The following is a 21,898-nucleotide window of genomic DNA, read 5'->3' on the forward strand; positions in this document are numbered from 1 at the left end:
AAGCTAAAGAAATGAAAGGATTTGAAAGGGAGACAAGGTAGAAGGCTTGGATCTCAAGCTTTTCGCCATGTCTTCAATGGAGATGAAAGGAGGTGAGGGTTGAGAAGGGGGCTGGAGTTAGAATCATGCCCCTAGGGCACGAAAACCAAAGCAAAGACAAACTGGAATGGGCGCCCCCTCTCCCTTTTCACGATTTTGGTTATTTTGGCTATTTTACAAAAATAGGTTTAAAAACAAAATATTTACTGGGCGCCTCTTTCTACAGGGGGTTTTTGGAAAATATTTTATGAAAAACTCAAATGGCTGGAGCTGGGTTGAATCCATGTAATTTGACCCAAATCCAGGATCCAAATGGGCGTCTGGATCCAAATCTCTCAAATCGGCTCCGAGGTTTGATCCGCTACACTGTAAATGCCATAATTCCTTCGTTTTAAGTTCGAGTTTGATGAAATTCGAACCCAAGCTCTATAATAATATTATGCACCTAAGTGTATGCTTTTAATCTATAGATGATGCATTTATGCAGTGAAATTGTATTAATAAAATGTGATATTTATGCATCATCACTTTCTCCATTCATCGTCTTTCATTTCTTCTGGTTTGCCGCTGACACCTTCAATGGGTCCATCCAGATCTTTGCAAACTAAGAGGTCTTCCATCTTAATTTTTCATGTCATCCAGTTTGTGCCATTCAAACTGATCATACGACCAACAATATGGTTCTCCATGACTTCACACACAAAAATAAGAACCAAAAGCTCTGATACTAGATGTTGGGGAAACAAACGCAAGCTTGCGAAAACAAACAGACGGATCGAGTCTTCCCCACAAGTGTGAATCGATGAAAACAATGCGACAATGACAGTGAAATGAAAATAACAAACCAACAGCGAAAACAAAAACAACACACATCGATTTACGTGGTTTCCTCTCAACCGAGGTACGTTCATGGCAACCGATAGGTCAGCACCTTTCACTATCTTTAAACAAAGATTACAAAGTGGCCAAAAGACATAAGCCTTACAAACACATAAGGTGTAACGAATGAACAAGAGGATATACTTCACTGAAGAACAAGGAACGAATGATCTGAAGAACCAGCTTGACGAAGTTGTCCTGAAAGAAGTGTAGCAACACTTCTTGCTCTTGTTCTCTCTGCACCCTTTCGGTGCCCTAAAAAGAGTTTTTCGCTCTTTCACAAATGTTTTGCGCATACCTCGCTCTCTCTCACCCATCCCTTAAATAAAGAACGAGACCCACAATAAATGCGAAAAGACTAAATGTCTTTCACAACTTACGAAGCGCCTGAAGCGCCTTATCACAAATTGTTATTTCAGCGAGTACTGCAAATCGCTATGCAACGATACCAACAAATCATTATCCAGTGATGCCACAAATCGCTATCCAGCAATATCACAAATCGATTTCCAGTTGAAGCCACAAATTGCTATCCAGCGATATCACAAATCGACTTCCAACTGAAGCCACAAATCGCTATTCAGCGATATCATAAATAGACTTCCAGCTGAAGTCACAAATCGCTATCCAGCGATAACACAAATCGACTTCCAACTGAAGCCACAAATCACTGTCGAGCGATACCGAATTCGACTTACGCAGCTTAAAACACTAACCACAAATTGTTGTCGACAAATCGCTCATCCACAAACTCTGAACAGTTAAATTGTCATTCAGCTGAGAGGATTTTTACAAATCGTTATCCAGCGAATACGAAAAATGTCCTTAACAAGATCAGGCGACGTGCTTATAAGAGACTGCAACGGACTGAATAAGGAGGGAAACCCAACATCTCTCTCTCTCTCTCTCTCTCTCTCTCTCTATATATATATATATATATATATATATATATATATATATGAATATGAGGGTTTTGTGCTGTTTTTTTTAAGCTTTTATTTTTGCTTCTAATTGGTCTTGTTTAATATAAGGCCAAATTACAAGCACGTAGATGGTGGTTTAAACAATCTATAGATGCTTCTATGGTTGAGAGACTTGAGCTTTCTCCTTCCCTTCCATGTTCGAATACTTCAAACTTAGTGTACGTAGTTAGGACTATCTTCGGGCCCACTTTTTTTATAAATAATCCTTTAATTTGACTGATATCTCTTGTTTATTCTTCTTGTTCTTGTAAACTCTCTATACGTTATTTTCTTCAACAGGGTCTGCCTAGCCCCAGCTTGCCAATAAAAAAAAAAAACAACAGTTACAGTTACAAAACATGTTTGTTTTTTTTGCTCACAATGGCTCTGCTCATCTGGTAGGAACAACTTGTAAATGCCACCAAATTGATGGGACGTCACTATTTTGAAACCCATGGCTGGCATCCTTTGTCGTAAGGTCAAAACTGGATCTACCTCCTGGTGGGCAAGATAGACCTCAAGGGTTTTACCAATGTCCACTTTGTAAAGTACTTGACCCTGATCACTGGATCATGCTTCTCATGAAGACTGATTGGTGGTAGACTCGTTGGGCCTCTCAATTAAGTCCTAAGCTAAGTTTATTTGTTCCACATATCAGGAATAAATTAATTAAAGGTTGTCTAATACCACAAATGTGTTAATGATGTGTCAAGCGTTCCCTCTTTTCGGTAAGGGTTCCTGGTCATAAAAAGAAAATGGACAAGCGTGCCTTCTATAAAAAATCAAGTCCTATAGTCTTCTTGTTCGAACATGAAAAAAAAAATGATGCAGCTAGGGGTGTCAATGGATCTGGTTTAATTGGACCCTGGATCAAACCCTATAAGGTCTAGGTATGGTGATAACCATTAAGACCCAAGTTTGAACCCGATGGTCTGATTAATACATGGATCCAAGTATAGTTTGTGGAATTTTATACCAGACTCTAGCCCAACAAGAGTTCCCATTAAGACCTGCAAATTTTCAATGTAAAAATGATAAAAAAATATTATTTTACTGGGTTTGGTGTTAATGTAGTTTTTATTGGCTCCGGGTATGGTTTCTCTTATAGTGGACCCGATTAGACATGAGTCTGAACCGGATACCATACCTGAAAATCGTGTCCAAGTTTGGTTCTACTTGAGTCCAAACCAGAGTTACGGAAGCGCCTAGGTAAGTGGGGAAGCACGGAACGTCGCACTTCTAAAACGTGCGGGGAAGTGCGTTTCCCTCTAATGGGAAACATGCTTCCCTTTAATGGGAAACACGCTTCCCATCACGCTTCTCTTGCGTTTTTTTCATGCTTTCCTCTCGCTTTCCCTCATTTTTTTAATTTTTTTCGCTTTCCTCTCGCTTCGGGGTCACTTCCGATTCGCTTCCTAAGTCGCTTCTGAGACGATTTTCGATTCACTCCTAAATGGTCCCACGCTCCGCGCTTCCTAAAATTTTGAAAGTACCTCGCTTCCTGCTCCAGCTTCCTCAACTAGCAATCATGGTCCACTGACTTGTTGACACCCCAGCCTTTCTTTTTTTTAAATAAAAAAACAAAATTAAAATTATTACAAGATTTTTTCCCCTTCCCAAGATTTTCCTGAGAACGATATTTGTGACAGTGATTCAGAATCTCAGATAGTAATCAGACAGGGACGTAAAGCTCTCAAATGAATCTGATTAGTGATCACATGGCTAGGAATGTAAACAGTTCGATTAAAGTCAGCCAAATCCATATCCCATCATTCGGATTTGGTTAAGAAAGTAGAATCCCATTAATAATCGGATTCAATGTGCAAATTTGCATCGAGTTTGAATCCAAAACCATTGGATAATCCCACCCAATTACACGTCAAATGTGCCCAGTTGGCTAATCATATCCACATTTGGTATTATTACCTTTTTCCTGGATTAGGGATAGCAGTGGACTTGGGGGGAAATGGGGCCCCACCCTGCCTTATCCTGTTTGGATCAGGGATGGAGGACATGAAACGGATGGAGGCTGAGATGGACTTACGCTTTTTCCCAACCCGTCTTGCCGTGCCCCACCCCATCCCCGATCCTTGTTAGTAAACCTTTCTTTCCTTCTTTAGGGATGACAGTGGACCGAGTTAAAATGGGCCCCACCCCATTTGGATCGGGAATGGAGGACATGAAACGGGGATGGAAAATCAAAACCTGTGCAGGAATGGAAAAAAGGATGAAATGCAGAATTTTGAGACAGGGCAGGGGTGGAGACCTTGTCCCCCGCTCCCGCCCCGGTTCACTGACATCCTTACTCTTGATCATATGATTATGCCTAGGGAGGGATTGGGTTTGACCTGGACCCTACATGTACCAAACCCTATAGGGGCAGATTTTGGTGACAAACAAGAAGGTCCAAGTAAAATCGAGGTTGAACCGTTTAATATATGGATCCGGGTATGGTTTATGAAGTTTCATAGCTGACCCAAGATCCAATTAAGATCCATGATTTTTTAATATAAAAAAGATAATAACAAAATGTTATTTTATTAGTATGGACCCGGGTAATTCATGTAATTCATATAGGACCTGGGTATGGTTTTTCTTATGACAAACGCGATTGGGCTAGGATCCAGACCAGGTACCAGCACCTCAAGTCAGATCCGAGTTCGGTCCCACATGGGTCCGAACTAGATCCGACCCATTTTTGTTAGGCCAGATCCGATTAAGTTGGATTCAGAATATCTAGATCCGAACCGAATCCGGCCCGTTTACATCCTACACGTGGCCCGCTTTCGAAGTTTCTCATTCGTGCAAATCTCGCACGTTAGAGCTCGCTCGAGGCAAAACTAACGGCTTCGACGCGACTTTGGCGGGAGGAGAGCGACCCGCTCAGTTTTGTACAAAAAGAGGACGCTCTCCTTCACTGACAGCAAGGCTTCCACATTCATTTGATCTCTCTCTCTCTCTCTCTCTCTCTCTCTCTCTCTCTCTCTCAAGGGTTTCAGACGCCATGGATGAAGAATACGACGTGATCGTGCTCGGGACGGGACTGAAGGAATGCATTCTGAGCGGCCTACTCTCCGTCGACGGCCTAAAGGTCGCCCTCGATCTTCATCCTTTTTTTCCTTTCTTTAATTTTTTTGTTTCCGTTATTGTGGCTCGATCGCAATCCGCGTTTCTTTTCCCCTTAGAATCGGTGTTCTTTTAGTTCCGGAAAACTCGAATCCGGCTCGTGATCGCCGAATTTCATCCATTTTGATTATATATCTCTGAAAGTGTGAGATATATGTCGCTGAGAGGTCCTACACGTAGACAACGAGTGTGCATCGTTCTTGTTCTTTCCGTTCTGATGCGCATCCTGTTCATTCGTATAATTGCAGAGAATGATGGTGCATCATTCTTGTCCCTTTAGGTCCAATGCGTCTTGAGTTCTTGATCTGGTTTATTTATCTATTTTTTGTATCAAATTCGACTATGTTGGAAATTTGGCGGTGGGTTTCGTGTATAGATTGTTTAGGTTGTTTGGTTGATTTGAGAGGGTTTTAATCGTGAACAGCTTTTGACAAAAATGGGGAGATAATAGTGGTCTCATCTACGAAAAACGTGTTTATATCATCTTTGTTCTATGGTCAAATCTTGATAACTGTGATCAGCTAAGATGACCACTTTGCTCCTGAAATAGTTATGTGATTTGTTGAGTTTAGTACGTTGTCTTAAAATGTCGCTATTTTGAAATTAATAATGATCCATATTCGTATGCTTGGTTCTGATCTTAGTTTGCTACTTATTTTTACTTTTATAGGTTTAATTAAGTACTCTTATATCATAGTTACCATTTGGTTACATTTTAGAAATCTTTCAATGATTCCACATTGTTAACATGTTAGAAACAAATTTAAGGTGCAGAGATCCATGCCATTATGGTATAATAAAGTAGATCTAAGATTGGAAAGGCAATTACATGGTTAATGGATTGATTAAGTGGTGTTTATGCTAGCAAACATGGCATACTTGCATGAATTGACTGGATATGGGACGAATTACAACACCTGGTGTTGCAAACTTGCAATCCACTAGAGATGCATTCTTTGCAGATGCAAGCTTTTGCAATACCATATGCAATAAATATCTATTGTAGCTCCTAGAAATTCTGGTGTTGGAAAGCCAAGCCCAATGTCTTGGTTTCTGAACACCATGTATCCAATTATCTCCTATGATACTGCCATTTAGGGGGTCTTTGTGTACTCTCACCATACTGTTCCCTGCACGAGGCGCCCACGGGGAGAATGTTACCGGGAAACGAAGTCCCATCCCCTTCCTTCACATTGCAGAAAATAGAGGGGCTGGGGGGTTTCTACGTGAAAACATTTTCACCTGGACATGCTGTCTGGTGTGGGTCCCACAGAAAAGGCGCCTCTTTCCAGGAATATGCCTTAGAGGTGTCATAAATAGATGGCAAGTATCATGATATTTATCGTTAAAGAGCTTTAGCCCTGAATCTACATTGTGCATGGCTTTCACAAATAATGCAAAAGAACGTGTGTTGGTGAAATTAATACAGATACTGAGAATGACGCTACTAGCAATGATTTCTTTACTAGTTTCCACGGAAGAGTTTACCCTTTCATTCGGGTAGATATAAATGGAAGCAAGAGATCCTCTTTTTAGGTCAACTTCTAAAATTTTTGCCACAAAAACTGTCATGCATGGCCTCTGTGTGTTTGTGTGTGTGCACACCTTTTTTTTCTCAATATACTGAACTCATGATTGAATGAGATCCATATATTAGACAATATTTACACTAAAAGTTGTTAAAAAATGGACCTTGTTGTGGTTAAATGTGTTTCTATTCGAGTTAATTTTAAAAATCAATTAAGGATACTGTGGATAGGTCCTTGATTCTGAGTCAAGCATATCCAACCCAAAACTAATCTCCCAAGAATACAAAATCCTGGCTACTCTACTGCTTCCAGATTTATGAGATGTACTAGAGTTTATACCTTTTTTCAGTTGTTGGCTGTTGCTGTGTCCTTATTGGGCATTAATTATTTATGGTAGGTCCTACATATGGATAGAAATGACTACTATGGAGGAGAATCAACTTCACTTAATCTCACACAGGTAATGATCCTAGAATGTAAACAATGTGTTTTGGGCTAGGCCTTCAATGTTCTTTCATGATTCTCATATTCTTTACGCTTTGCAGCTTTGGAAGAGGTTTAGGGGAAATGACATGCCTACAGAAAGCCTGGGTTCAAGCAAGGAGTATAATGTTGACATGATCCCTAAGGTAAATAAAGTTCCCTATTGTGTTCCATAACGATATCAACATAACTCTTAGGCATCATATGAAGCTTTGCTTTTCATTTCTACAGATCTGTGAAGCATATGCTCCATATCTCAAGGTTGGCTGGCTTTAAAGTCAGGAGGCCTACTTAAATTCATAAGCTAATTACTGCAAATGCTTGAGCTTAAAATCTTCTTTATCTGAAATATGGTAAAATATCAAGTTGGGAGCCAAAGAATTTTTGCTGATGCCTGATTCAAGATTCTCCATTATTCATTTTCATCGGGAGTTAATTCTTTAGATGCTTATGATTTGCATGCTTGTGTAGCTTAAAATTATTATACATCTGTCAGGTATAAGTTGTAGTAATTTTAGTCTTGGATTGATAGTTATGGACCATTAATGCAAGATCTTTTTCAATGTCAGATCACCAAATGATTAAACATGCATCTTGAATGAACCTACTTTATGGTTTTCATGCTCTAAGATGCAAACCATATGGTAAATCCATAGCGCTCAGTAGTGCCCAGTCCCATATTGCTGAATCTGCAGCAGCGCCAGCAGCCTGTGGATCTCACCAAATGGGTTTGCTTGTTAATGCAGTGGACAACATTAGATTGTAAAACTTGCATGAAAAGCAGTTCAGGATAACCATAATGTATCTCTGCATGCAAACGCTTGAGTCATGCCATTTGTTTGTTCTTAATAGATGATTTTGAGAAGTCTAGGATGATAGCATATATTGTAAGATTACTAGTACTTTTCATCTCTTGAACCCTCCATGTCCTTTTAAGGGAAAACCACTAAGCTTTTCTATATTTAATTTTTTCCAGTTTATGATGGCCAATGGCACTTTAGTGCGAGTTCTTATCCATGCTAATGTTACTAAATATCTAAGCTTTAAGGCTGTTGATGGCAGTTTTGTGTACAACAAAGGGAAGGTACGCCATTGCCAGTCTAATTTTTTAAATCAATTTATTGAATATATGTGGAAATTTTTCCAAATTGGTACCTCTCTTGAACTGATTTTCCTACTGTTTTGCTTCTCAGATATATAAGGTGCCAGCTACAGATGTAGAGGCACTGAAATCTCCATTGATGGGACTCAATGAAAAGCGTCGTGCTAGGAAATTTTTTATTTATGTTCAAGATTATGAAGAGAATGACCCAAAGACACATGAGGGGATGGACCTTACAAAAGTGACAACAAAAGAACTCATCGAGTACTTGTTTCTAATCCATTGATCTCTTAATGAACCTATACTGATTAAAGTTTTTTTATTTGATGTTAACTTTGTTTGATGCCACAATCTGTAATGCACACTAATAAGTCTAATATAATGTTTAGTCATAGTAGCATTATTTTACAATGATAGTTAAGCATTTGACGGTAACTGAATGCCTAGAGAAACCAAACATCGAGGAAGTGTCTGTGAGTGTTGAAGAAAATGATGAGCTTTTTAAAACTCAAAGAAGCTCCTTGGTGTCTGCTTCTACAATCACGCTGAGCAAATTTTCTTTTCTCATAGTTTTCCTTTGTATATCTTATGCAGAAAATTTGAATTAGATGAGAATACGGTTGACTTCATTGGGCATGCTTTGGCACTTCATAGAGACGATCACTACCTAGATCAGCCTGCACTGGATACTGTAAAGAGAATGAAGGTGATTTTTTTACTATCATACATGTCCAATGGATTCCCTTCATAATAGATTGATAACTAGTATCTAGTTTATGTTGTTGCTTGAGTTGTGTTTGCACTGCCAAGTCTTCTAATTTTTATAGTTGCATCTTGTACTATTTTATTTCATATTTCACAGAATAGGTATGCCAATGCATGCATTTCCTGTTCAATTGAGAAGAAATTAGTTCTTTGATGGTAGTTAGTTAATGCTTCTGTTGGAGACATGTGAATGTTTGTTCAATTGTTAAATTTATCATAAAAAGGACCTTGATAAAGAGGATATAAATACAGTGTGTATGCGCATGAAGGTATTTATGTAATGATTTTTTCTCTTCATATGGTAACTGGTTCACTTCCACAGTTATTTATGCTTACTGGTTTCCTCTTTTTATAAGCCTCATTTCCTGTGCCTGATTTATTTATAAAGAGCACATTCCGTGTGTGAATATTGGCACTGCAGAAGTAGAATTGTACTGGAGGGATATGCTCACTAAGGAACTAGTCAAAGGATGGGTACCTAGTGGGTTGTAAGGCCCTAAGTGCAAATCAATACTAGCCATTGGTAATGTAACTGTTGCAGTAACTACATTGCTGTATTAGGTGCATGGCTTTCTTTTAACTGGTGCTGAATTGGTGGATGTTAGAATTTGAATATGATATGAGTGCTCCTTTGTATATATATGTATATATATTTTTGTATGTATATATATATGTCCATATACATATATATATATAGGTATATTTTTTTGTGGCTGTAATTTGCTGTACCCTCTAGGGGTATTTTGGTCTTTTGACCCTTGTAATAGGAACAGCCCATTAGGGGCTAAACTGTTTTTCTTATTTTTAGTTTTATTTATTTTTTATTTAAGTCCTTTGTTATATTAAGGGCATTATTGTCCTTGACAATATAACCGTTGGGAGCTCCTAATTCCCCACTTTGTGTATAAATATGGGACTTCAAGTCCTCTGTATTCTATGCATTTTGTGTGTATTCTATTGTTCAATAAAGATTATATTGTTTATCCTTGTGTGTTCTTTATTGGCTCCTTAGTGGCTTTTGTTCTTGGAACCACTTGAGAGTGTGTTTGTGCCTTTTGCTTGAGGTGTGTGGAGGCTTCTTGATTTCATTACAATGGAGTCTAGACATCATATAATAACTTCTCCATCCACAAGATGACCATCACAACGGGTGAACACTTTCCTGTAACTAAATGTCTGACTGAGCACAGGATTATTCTCAGTTCTGTATCGTTCTTGGTGATTTTTCTCAAATATCTTTCATCATTAGTGGCTCATTTCTTTTAGTTGCAACCGAAAGTAATTGGGTGATTCAAAAGCATAAATGCTTAGTGGTCTTACTGAAATGATATTACTAACTCTAGGGCATTTGTCTTGGATAGCTTTATGCAGAATCTTTAGCACGCTTTCAAGGAGGATCACCATATATTTATCCATTGTATGGGCTGGGAGAGCTTCCCCAGGTCTCTTGCATTCTTTAATACATGCCTGAGGTTTTTATTGTTCATTGTCAAATGTGTATCATATTAAGATATTAAAATTTGTAGGCGTTTGCTCGTCTGAGTGCTGTCTATGGTGGAACCTACATGTTGAACAAGCCTGAGTGCAAGGTACTGCATCTTCCTTCTACCAATGCTGAAAAACTGAACTTGGTTTGGAGCCAGTGTTTTAAAGGTCACAAGTATTCAGATGATTGACTTTTTTCCCCCTAAATTTATGTTAATCAACAGATTTGTGTTAGTAGAATTCCAAACTTCTTGTGGATTTATTGTTATAATTTGTTTTGTCATACTTCATATTGTGTTAGTCCTGTTTCTCAGGCACTCTGTTTTCACTTTTAAAAATATTTTACCCTCTGGAGTTTCCCATTTCCTTTTCAATGACATTCAAAATTACCATAAGGATTTTTTAGGAATTTTTCCTATTGATACTAATATATGCAAAAAAGTTGCCTCGTTCAGATAAACCTGTTGGTTAACTGTTTGACATTCTCTCACTTTTTGCAGGTGGAATTCGATGGAAGTGGAAAAGCTATTGGGGTGACATCTGAAGGTGAAACTGCCAAGTGCAAGAAAGTTGTATGTGATCCATCCTACTTGCCAAGCAAGGTAACAATTATCAAGCACCTCTGACTTAGTTTTCCATTTAGCTAGGGATCATGATGGATTTTTAACTGCCATTTTACGATCTCAATAGGTGAAGAAGGTTGGAAGGGTTGCTCGGGCTATCTGTATAATGGATCATCCCATCCCAGACACAAATGATTCACACTCTGTGCAGGTTATTCTGCCTCAGAAGCAACTAGAACGAAAATCAGACATGTATGGTTGCAAATTTTCAATTGCTTTTATCATCAACTAACGTTGCTACAAGAATATCATTCATTTCAATTGCATGCTTGCTTGTGTTTGTCTGAACTTTGACCATTGATATATTGACATCCTAAAGAAAGTGACAGTTATCGGCCACATATTTTACTTTTTTTTTTGGGATTCTCAAGTCTGATTGACCTATTTCGGGCCAAGTATACAGGCAATGACTTGAAAACCAAAGGGATTCTGAAGTTTTCCATAAACACAACATTGTCACTGACCACTACTATGGGGTTTTGAAACTTTGAATGTGAATCGACTGGATAGTGGAGTTGCAGCATCTTTGCCAAGAGATGTTGGGTCCAGGGCCTCGTTTAACAAATGGAAAAAAATAAAGAGCCGATGAGGGGAAAAGAAAATTCTGTAGATTTGGTTGTGGTATGAAGTGCACTTATTCCTTTTTCCCATCTTATTATTGGGCACAGGTATCTATTCAATTGTTCTTATTCCCACAATACAGCACCAAAGGGGAAATATATTGCCTTTGTCTCTACGGAAGCTGAGACTGACCATCCAGAGACAGAATTAAAGCCTGGAATTGATCTTCTTGGACCAGTTCAGGAGACATTTTTTGATATCTATGACAGATATGAACCTATTAATGATTATGCCTGTGACAATTGCTTCATATCCACTGTGAGTGATTTCTTTTCTTCATTAGTACTTATTTATTTGGAAGTTATGTATTTCAATTGAGATACTTTTTCTCTTCATATCTGTTGTCAGTTGTTTCCTTTTTTTCATTATACCTTGTTTACTGGGGAAAGTAGAAATGATGATTGGATTCTTTATACAGAGCTATGATGCAACAACACACTTTGAGTCAACTGTGAAAGATGTACTCAAAATGTATACACAGATTACTGGAAAGGTATCTTGCTGAATTCTAGAAAACTTCATCATGCATCCTTTTTGGTATTTGAATTTTCTTCATGCTATAACTATGAGAATAAAAATTTTTATCATCACCATAGCTCATATTTAAAAATCCCAAACTCTCACAAAAAGCACTATATAAATATTAAATGTCATATAATGCTGAAGTACACAAATGTGTAGCCTATTGCTTCATCTTCAAATTCACTATTTTGTGTTACTTTTTGTGTTTTTTCATTACAAATGTGCTTTGAGTTGAGGAATCTGATAATTCTTTTCTCCATAATCTTAGCTTATCATGTCCCTAGGTTTTCATAAAGATAGAACATACTCATCCCAGGGGAGCAGTTTGCTTATGTCACCATATTCAAGATGAACATAGACTGAATTATCTGTCTTTGTTATTCATGTAAACAAAGGTGGGACTCAACAGTCTGGATCACCTATGTTCTTGTCCTACAGTAAACTGATGGTGCAAATGATTTAATAGAGCTATGAAATAATTCACTCTTTGTGGTCCCATAGAATTGAAGTGATCCCTGATGCATATGCCTCACATCAGAGCATATACACACCATCTACTTTCCCTTTATACATTATTCCTTAGGATAATGAACAGAAATTAATATAGGTTGGTAGTATTTGACTGTTCAGTAAAACATGCAAATATAATGATCATGATCACTGCTTCCTTGTATGGTTTCAGGTTCTTGATCTAACTGTGGATCTGAGTGCTGCTAGTGCTGCTCAAGAGTGACTTTTGGAACACCTACCGAATTTCCATAGTTTGGCTTTCCCAAAGTATTTCCTAAGGCTCTAAAATTGATCTATTCTCTGAGCTTCAATACCTTAAGCTGGGTTCTCTGACTTGAGATCCGCTGATATCTATATCTGGTAGTCATGATATTCATTATCCCACTTTACCTTGTATGGACTTTGAATGGAAGCATCTGAAAGAAATATTTACTTGCTTTCATTCAGATTTTGTATTCTTTTCATGGTCTCTTGCAATAAATTATATGATTGCATTTCTCTGTGTTTGTGTATATGCATGTGTAGAAGCCAGCTATCTCTGCTAATCTGTCATTCAATGCAAATACTCGAGTTTTTCTAATCAACTTAAACAGTAAAAACAGGAATTTGTGATCTTTCTACAGCTTTTACAGACTAGATGGCTTTTGAAACAGATGCTTGTTATCTTTGCTGCTTGCAATATCCCAGTTTAACCTGTTTCCCAGTGTAAGCATCTGAATCTCTATCACATGGATATGGTTGTGGATACAGTCATTTTTGTGAAGTTTTTTTCAATAGGACTAGTATACAAGGGGATATGGTACGGTAGCCAAAATGGAGTATCCCTGTGACATAGATCTGAATGCAAGGACCCTCAAAGGCAGATTAAGGCTGGTTAATGAACCAAGCTACTGTAAATTCTGCTCAGTAGTATGCGTCTTTAGGCTCATGTCCAGCACAAAGAGCCTTTTGTAAAGCTAAAACATGTAATTTTTGGTAGAATATTGTCAGATAACAATTTGCAGTGGGACCAATTTGTGCATGCCTTGTATACAAGGGGTTCGGAGCTCAATTTCTTCTCATTGTCCCTCTTTCAAAAATAATTTTCATCTGAACAAGCCTTGAAGTTCAATTATTTATCATGTTAGCTATTTTTAATAAAATTACAAACAGCATCCGACCTTTGACCATATTACGTGCAACTTCCTAATCTTTGAGATAATACATCTTACCATCTAATGTTTACACCAAAAACATAGGTCCAACCGAGTCTATTTATATTGAGTCAAGCATGGTCCTCCCCATTCATGTTGTATATAACAAATCTTCCTTCCACCCTGCATACTAGCCAAAGAAAACAGCCAAACAGAGGTCTACCTTTGTTTTTGTATACTAACTCTGGTTAAATTATAAGTCAAATTACAATATTAGCCTTCATAATCAAAGCTTTAAAATGTTTTATTATTTTTTCATTTTTTTTACGAAGATGAAAGAGTATTTTTCAATTTCAAAGGACGTTACCTGCCAGCAGCGGTTCCTCCCGGGGGAGGTAGTCCAACGACTCTCTCTCTCTCTCTCTCTCTCTCTCTCTCTCTCTCTCTCTCTCTCTCTCTCTCTCTCTCTCTCTCGTTGTATCGGATGGGGCTGAAAAAAGCCACTGTGAGGACTCTTATAGGTACTCACGGCGGGTGAGAACCCTTATCCTCATTCCACTGCAACGAGAGAGGGGAAATCAATTCCTTAAAGCCCGTTTTCCCAATCTCATGTTTCCCTTTCTTTTTTTAAACTTACCTCCTCCAGGTGGGTTTTACGGATGCAGATCAGGTGCAAAAACGCTCATTTTCAGCATGACCTGATCTGCTTCCGGGTTTTACAGAGAGAGATGGAATGCATTGAATAAATAAGAAAAAACAGAAAGCAAATTTTATATTTTAATGAAAAACTAAAAAAGGATCCTTTAATATATGTGATGACTTAATGTGCCGGCTCCCTACAAAGTAGACTTCTATGTAGTCCACCAACCCCCATGCCCAGATTTTAAACGAGCTGAATTGCAGCTTGGCTCGTTAGAGGTTTGAGCCTAAGCTGGAGCCAACATTCAGCCTAAAGAGCTGAAGTTGAACAGGCCAATCTCTGCTTGTTGAACTCATTTACGAGCTCTCCTATTAGGTCTTAATTATGTGCAACCCTCTATTAACACAGATTTTCCTTTTTCTTTTCCATAAAAGCATAGTGCAAAAGCCATTTCTTTTCATTAAAGAAGTTTTATTTCATATATGCAGAATTAAGCACAAAGAACAGTCAAACAGAGCAAGCATATCTGATCCAATAATAATAAGATTTAGACCCAAAAAGGTACGTTGGACAGGATAACTAGGTTGGACCTATATTGTCCAAACAAGAGACCCCAAACCTGAGTTGAGTTTTTAAAGATCAGATCTGACTCTATGCGGGGGGGGGGGGGGGGGGGGGGATCAGATTCGACTCTAACCTGAGTTCCTATTAAGATCCAAAAATGCAAAATAAGTTCATAACAAAAGGGATTTCAACCTGATTAACCAGCATGTAGTGTTTAACCATACAAATGATCAGAAACAACCTTCATTGAGAATAAATGCCCCAGTTGTCACATTCATTCACCAATGATCCATGCCTGCTGAAGAAGCAAAAATTCAAATAAATTGCCCCACTTCCGCAGAATGCAGCTAGAGAATAAATGCCCCAGTTCTCTCAAGTTTTTTATCCGTTTATCGCAAAAACCATCATTGAATTTCTCAAAAATCAAATTGGCAATTTTATATTACACAATCACTTGTTTTGTTTTCGACAGAGAAAGCCGGGGTTAGGCAGACTCCTACCAGTTATACGACCATACCGTTTGGGGTTCAAACTTGCAACGTCCCAACACAAGGCGACGTTCACTAACTGCTCCTGCCAGACAAGCGGAGCCCCCGTTGGTTACACAATCACTTGTTAGAAACAAGTTCATTGAGAGTAAATGCTCCAGTTGTCAACTGCATTCAACTGTGATCCATCCCTGATCAAAAAGCAAAAGTTCATATAAATTGCCCCACTTTGCAGGCTGCAGCTAGCTATTTAACTCTTTCAGTGGTAGTCTATCAAGACTTTTATCCATTCTGCACTTTACAGAAGCAGTAGTTAGCTCTTGAGATTCTTCATTCATTGTCCTGAATATCTCTTTCCTGGGAGTTGAAACCTTTTCCAAATCCTCCAGAAGCTTTTGGTTTTGCCTGCACATATCATATTTTCTTACAAATTGGTGGCATATATATCACAATTACCGGACTGTCTGTGTGTGTGTGTAAACGGTAGTCTAAGAAAATCCTGACAAATGACATTCATAAGTTCTGTAAGACACCCCAACTTCTCAAATTTGGCAAGAAAGCCAATTAAGAAAAGAAATGCATGTAGGCTGTGCTCAGAGTTGTAGTGTGCAATTAAATGCATTTCCATCCTTTCAATGGCTCTTACTGTTCCACTGTTGTTGAAAATAAATTAAGTGCCATTAATTTCCAATCTGCACAGAATTTATTTTCAACAAATCTAGACACAACCTTGTGTGCTTTTTTCAGGGCCCTGTTTACAAAAACGGGGAGTTTTGACATTTGAGAAAAAGAAAAATCAATCACCTTATCAAGTCTAAGATAGCCGACTCCTGGACATCATTTGTGAAAAGTCCATCATCACCACCAACTGATTCAAGTTCATCTCTCTCATTTTCATTGCTTGCAAGACCTTCCATTATGCACTGGAAACTACACATGAGGTCCAAATCCTTGCGGGAAATGTTGTCCATTTGATTGGGCAATGTGGCTAAGAACTCCATCCTTCTCTTCATCTCATCTCTCTCAAAAGATAAACTCCTAATGGTATCATTTGAAATTCTCATTTCCTCCTGAAAATTCTGTTGCAGGGTCAGCAGTTCTTGTTCAACATGCAATTTCTGGTCTAGTTCATCTTTGAGCTGCTGGATCCTTTCCCTTAATTCGACTGAGACTCTCTCTTCCGATGACAGTTTCTGCTGCAAAATTTCAGCTTGTTGCTCCAGCTTGACTATCAAATCTTTATCCATGCTTTTAGTTGCCTCCACAGATCTCAGTTTAGCATCAAACAGCAGCAACTGTTCGTGATGCAAAGCTGTCATTAATTCCTCAGTTTGCAATTTCTGGTTTAATTCATCTTCGAGAAGCTGGATCTGTTGCTTCAGTTCAACTGAGAATCTCTCTTCTGATTGCAGCTTAACAGTCAAATTTTGAATTTCTTCCCATTGTTTGGAAATTATGTTGCTATTCTCACTTATAATGAACTCCATAGATCTCAACTTAGAACTGAGTTGCCCCACCTGTTCATTTTGCATAGCCCACATCTCTTCGGCATGCGATTTCTCCAATTCAAGCAGCTGAATTCGTTCCTTCAATTCAAATGAACATCTTTTTTGTGATTCAAGATTTTGCTTCAGACTTTTAGCTGTTTCGTCCATTTCTGCAATTTTTGTGTTCCATTTATATTCAGAAGACTCCATGGACACCAATTTTGCCCTTAGGAGCTCAGTCTGTTCTTGTTGAACAATCTGCAGCCATCTTTGTGATTCAAGTTCTAGTTTCAGTTTTCCAGTTTCTTCCTCTAGCTCCAAAACCAAACTGTTATTCATGTTGGCATCAAGTTGATCTAGTACATAAGTTGCGGACATCTGGTCTATGATTGCCTGGTTATTCAACAATGCATCACTAAGTTTTTCAATCTCAATTTGCTTTTCCCTAAGGGAGACATTTACTCCATGTTCAAAGCTCTGTTGAAGAGACAATACCTTCTCTTTAAACTGCTCCACTTCTGAATCTTTGGCATCAATAATTTGAAGGTATTTTTCCCTTTCTTGCTTAAGTCTTTCCTCTGTGTCATGAATCAGAACTTCTGTCTGTCTCTGCTGTTCTTCAATTAGGGCCTGATAAGTTTTTTCTTGAGCTTCGGTTTCTGTTTGTGTAACTTTTAATCGCTCAGCAACAGATTTCCATCTCTGTAGTTCATAGTCCATTTCCATTTCTTTACGTGTTTTGTCAGCTATTTCGGCATAAGCTTTCTCTAGTTCATCTGCAGCCTTGTTTAGATCTTGCCTCAGAGAATTTTCCTTTTGGAAGGCCTGTTCTTGTAAGCGATCCTGGTACTTCAATGCCTCATTGAGCATTTCTTTTTGTTGATGAAGCTCCTTTCTCAAAACAAGGGATTGCTGTTCAAGAGCATCTAAAGACTCAATTCTCCTCAATAAGGTGTCTGCATTTCCTCTGCTACTTTCAATCTCAGACAGGGCATTGTCCAATTCTCTTTTCTTCTTCTCCACTTGTTCCTTCAGATTAAAAATCTCTTCTTCTTTCTTCTGGATGCACTGTTCAACCTCGATTTTTGAAGCATCAAGTTTTGCCTGTGATTGTGAAACTTCTGGTCTCATTACCAGCAGACTCGGAGAAATTTCTTCATTTTGGGAAAGAAGTCCAGACGACAGGGTATGACAAATTTCTAGTTCCATCTGCAGATCATGAATCTGATTGTCCCTGACATTTAAATCAGACCGACATTCATCCAAATCTCTAACCAGTTCTTCTCCTTTTGAGCTCCATTCTGCTTCCTTTGCTTCGAGGGTTTCTGAGCACTCCCTCTGAGTCTGCTCCAATGCTCTAAGTTTGTGTTGCAGCTTTGACAACGAACTGGACCTCCCAGCTTCAGCTATTCGGGATTCTTGGAGTTCATTCACCAAACTCTGAAGTTCTTGGTTTTCTTGTTCAAGGTGGACTTGTTTATATTCTATCTCTTTTAAGAGAGCTTCTTTAGCTGCCAGTGAGCCTCTTAAAGCTGCTATTTCTTCATCCCTCTTTGATGTCAATCTCTCAATCGTAGATTTGGCCTCCTCAAACTCTGCTGCAATATTTTCATAGCCAATCTGTGATTCATTGACCTGAATTTCAAGCAATTTTCTTCGGCTTCCTTCATGAGTGAGTGCTTGATGACACATCTGATCTATGATTGCCTGGTTATTCAACAATGCATCACTAAGTTTTTCAATCTCAATTTGCTTTTCCCTAAGGGAGACATTTACTCCATGTTCAAAGCTCTGTTGAAGAGACAACACCTTCTCTTTAAACTGCTCCACTTCTGAATCTTTGGCATCAATAATTTGAAGGTATTTTTCCCTTTCTTGCTTAAGTCTTTCCTCTGTGTCACAAATCAGAACTTCTGTCTGTCTCTGCTGTTCTTCAATTAGGGCCTGATAAGTTTTTTCTTGAGCTTCGGTTTCTGTTTGTGTAACTTTTAATCGCTCAGCAACAGATTTCCATCTCTGTAGTTCATAGTCCATTTCCATTTCTTTACGTGTTTTGTCAGCTATTTCGGCATAAGCTTCCTCTAGTTCATCTGCAGCCTTGTTTAGATCTTGCCTCAGAGAATTTTCCTTTTGGAAGGCCTGTTCTTGTAAGCGATCCTGGTACTTCAATGCCTCATTGAGCATTTCTTTTTGTTGATGAAGCTCCTTTCTCAAAACAAGGGATTGCTGTTCAAGAGCATCTAAAGACTCAATTCTCCTCAATAAGGTGTCTGCATTTCCTCTGCTACTTTCAATCTCAGACAGGGCATTGTCCAATTCTCTTTTCTTCTTCTCCACTTGTTCCTTCAGATTAAAAATCTCTTCTTCTTTCTTCTGGATACACTGTTCAACCTTGATTTTTGAAGCATCAAGTTTTGCCTGTGATTGTGAAACTTCTGATCTCATTACCAGCAGAGTCAGAGAAATTTCTTCATTTTGGGAAAGAAGTCCAGACGACAGGGTATGACAAATTTCTAGTTCCATCTGCAGATCATGAATCTGATTGTCCCTGACATTTAAATCAGACTGACATTCATCCAAATCTCTAACCAGTTCTTCTACTTTTGAGCTCCATTCTGCTTCCTTTGCTTTGAGGGTTTCTGAACACTCCCTGTGAGTCTGCTCCAATGCTCTAAGTTTGTGTTGCAGCTTTGACAGCGAACTGGACCTTCCAGCTTCAGCTATTCGGGATTCTTGGAGTTCATTCACCAAACTCTGAAGTTCTTGGTTTTCTTGTTCAAGGTGGACTTGTTTATATTCTACCTCTTTTAAGAGAGCTTCTTTAGCTGCCAGCGAGCCTCTTAAAGCAGATATTTCTTCATCCCTCTTTGATGTCAATCTCTCAATCGTAGATTTGGCCTCCTCAAACTCTGCTGTAATATTTTCATAGCCAATCTGTGATTCATTGACCTGAATTTCAAGCAATTTTCTTCGGCTTTCTTCACGAGTGAGTGCTTGATGACACATCTGCAATCTCGACTTGAAGTCATCCAGCATTCTTGATTTTGACTCCATATTGTTTTGCAGCTTCCCAATCTCATCTAGAAACACATTTTTCTCAGTGTGCCATTCATGCACTCTGGCCTGAAACTCATCCTGAAGTTTTCTGTGAGCCTCTTCAAGATGCAGAAACTGCTCTTTCTTCCATTTAAGCTGCACCTTTAAATTATTGTTCTCTTCCTCATACTTGTACAGAACACCATCTCTTCGTTTTAGTTCATCCAAAGTATTCTGCGCTGCTATCCTTTGAGAGTTTTCCTTCGCAAGATTTCTTTCCAGCTCTGTAAGTTTTGTCTTCAAAAAGTCACATTGCACCTTGTCTTTAGACAGTTCCAGAAGGTTGGCATTCTTATACTCTATATCAAGTTCCATTTGTTTCATTGTGGCTAGCATAGTCTGAATCTTTCCATCTGCATCAGAACACTTCTTCTGTGAAACTGATAAAGCTCCCTTGAGGTCCTCAATCTCCTTCTTGAACACTAAAACCTTCTGCTCTTGATCTTCAGATTTTGTAGTTGCATCATCCAGAGCAGAGATTAGGTGCTGTTTTTCCTCTTCGCATTTTTGCAAGTTTTTGGAGTAGATAGCTCGGAGATGTTCATTTGCAGAGTTTAATTGTCTCAGAGCCACCTCTTTCTCACGGAAGCTAGACTTAAGCTCTTCATATATTTTTTTGGTGTCATCCATGTCCACAGCCTTTGCCTTTAGTTCTTCAAACTGATTTTCTACCTGCTGTTTCATTTCACGAATCTTTGCAAGTTGATCCTCATGAGTTGTTCGTAGGCTTTCAGCCAAGCTTGATTTAGCTTTATATTCTTCCATAAGCTTTGCCATTGCAGCTTTAGTTTCATCGAGCTCCTTATAAATTGTTTCCATTTTCTGATTTCTTATAAATGCAAGTAATATCTTCACTCTGGGGTAAGGCAATCAAAATGAAGATTTAGATCATGCTAATAACCAGACTTGTAGTCACACCAAAAGATTTTCACCATCTGAGCCATTTCCACATGATATGCCTGTTCCAAACAACAGCAATACAGCAACAACAATAATAAACAAGTGCATTGCATGAGTTACATTATGAATTAAGATCAGGAGAGGATTATAATGAGACAGCTTCCAAGGAAAGAATTATGCATGGAATGACATGAAAGAAACTAGACCATCTACTCATAAAAATTTGAAGGCAATGTTGCCAATACCCAACCAAAGAGTTACCGCCGTGCCAATCAAAAAGACTGTTGTAGTTGATACCTAGCTAATACCTTTATTAATTAAGAAGAAATAAAATTAAAAAAATGAACGTATTCATCTGGAAGTATTAAAAAAAAGTAGAGAAGATTGGTGTGTCCTCCTTGAGAACCTTTATTAATTAAGAAGAAATGAAATTCAAAAAATGAATATGATCATCTAGAAGTATTTAAAAAAAGGAGAATTGAAAAAAGGTATTTTAAAAAAGGTAAAACTATTAAAAAAGATAAAAAATAGAGCAACCCATTTAAAACACAAATAAGAAGAAAAAAACCCAAAATATTTCTTAAAATGATTTCTATGAAGGGAAGAAAAAAACACGCATGCATTTTCCTCCGGTTTGAGGCCCCGCAGAGTAAAATCTGAAAATATAAATTTTCTTCAGAACTAAAACCGAATTAAGAAAGAGGACAATTTGAACGCAGCATAAACCCTAGAAATAATGTAAAACCATGAACCCAAGAATTGAAAACTTCCAATTGTCAAAAAAACTAAAAAGGAACAAAAAACGTTAATGTAAACAGGTGGAGATTAATGACAATGAATTACGTTAGGGAAAAAGAAATATCAATGATAGTCAAAATCTTTCAAGATTATTATGTGATTCTTGCCATAAAATGACCAGTTAGGGCTTCGCATGCATTTGGGTG

General features: G+C 38.2%; 2 protein-coding genes across 2 annotated transcripts; one reads left to right on the forward strand and one right to left on the reverse strand.

Annotated features, from left to right (window-relative positions):
* The first annotated feature begins 4,884 nt into the window (after positions 1-4,884).
* LOC149835081 (guanosine nucleotide diphosphate dissociation inhibitor At5g09550-like) lies at positions 4,885-13,085 on the forward strand. The gene is made up of 13 exons (XM_090010390.1): positions 4,885-4,971; positions 6,933-6,995; positions 7,081-7,164; positions 7,995-8,102; positions 8,212-8,384; positions 8,715-8,826; positions 10,247-10,327; positions 10,412-10,474; positions 10,871-10,972; positions 11,061-11,185; positions 11,662-11,872; positions 12,033-12,107; positions 12,819-13,085. Exons 1-13 carry the CDS (start codon positions 4,885-4,887, stop codon positions 12,867-12,869), a joined length of 1,335 nt encoding a protein of 444 aa, XP_089866516.1. The 3' UTR covers positions 12,870-13,085.
* Positions 13,086-16,271: 3,186 nt separating this feature from the next.
* Positions 16,272-20,873, reverse strand: LOC149835082 (basic helix loop helix (bHLH) DNA-binding superfamily protein). The gene is made up of 2 exons (XM_090009518.1): positions 20,422-20,873; positions 16,272-20,241 (listed from the first exon to the last, which is right to left on the reverse strand). The coding sequence occupies exons 1-2, from the start codon at positions 20,871-20,873 to the stop codon at positions 16,272-16,274; spliced, it is 4,422 nt and encodes a 1,473-aa protein (XP_089865644.1).
* Positions 20,874-21,898: the final 1,025 nt, after the last annotated feature.

Source organism: Nuphar pumila, chromosome 6 (genome assembly GCF_984573655.1).
Source record: "Nuphar pumila chromosome 6, dmNupPumi1.hap1.1, whole genome shotgun sequence".
Lineage (NCBI taxonomy): Eukaryota > Viridiplantae > Streptophyta > Magnoliopsida > Nymphaeales > Nymphaeaceae > Nuphar > Nuphar pumila.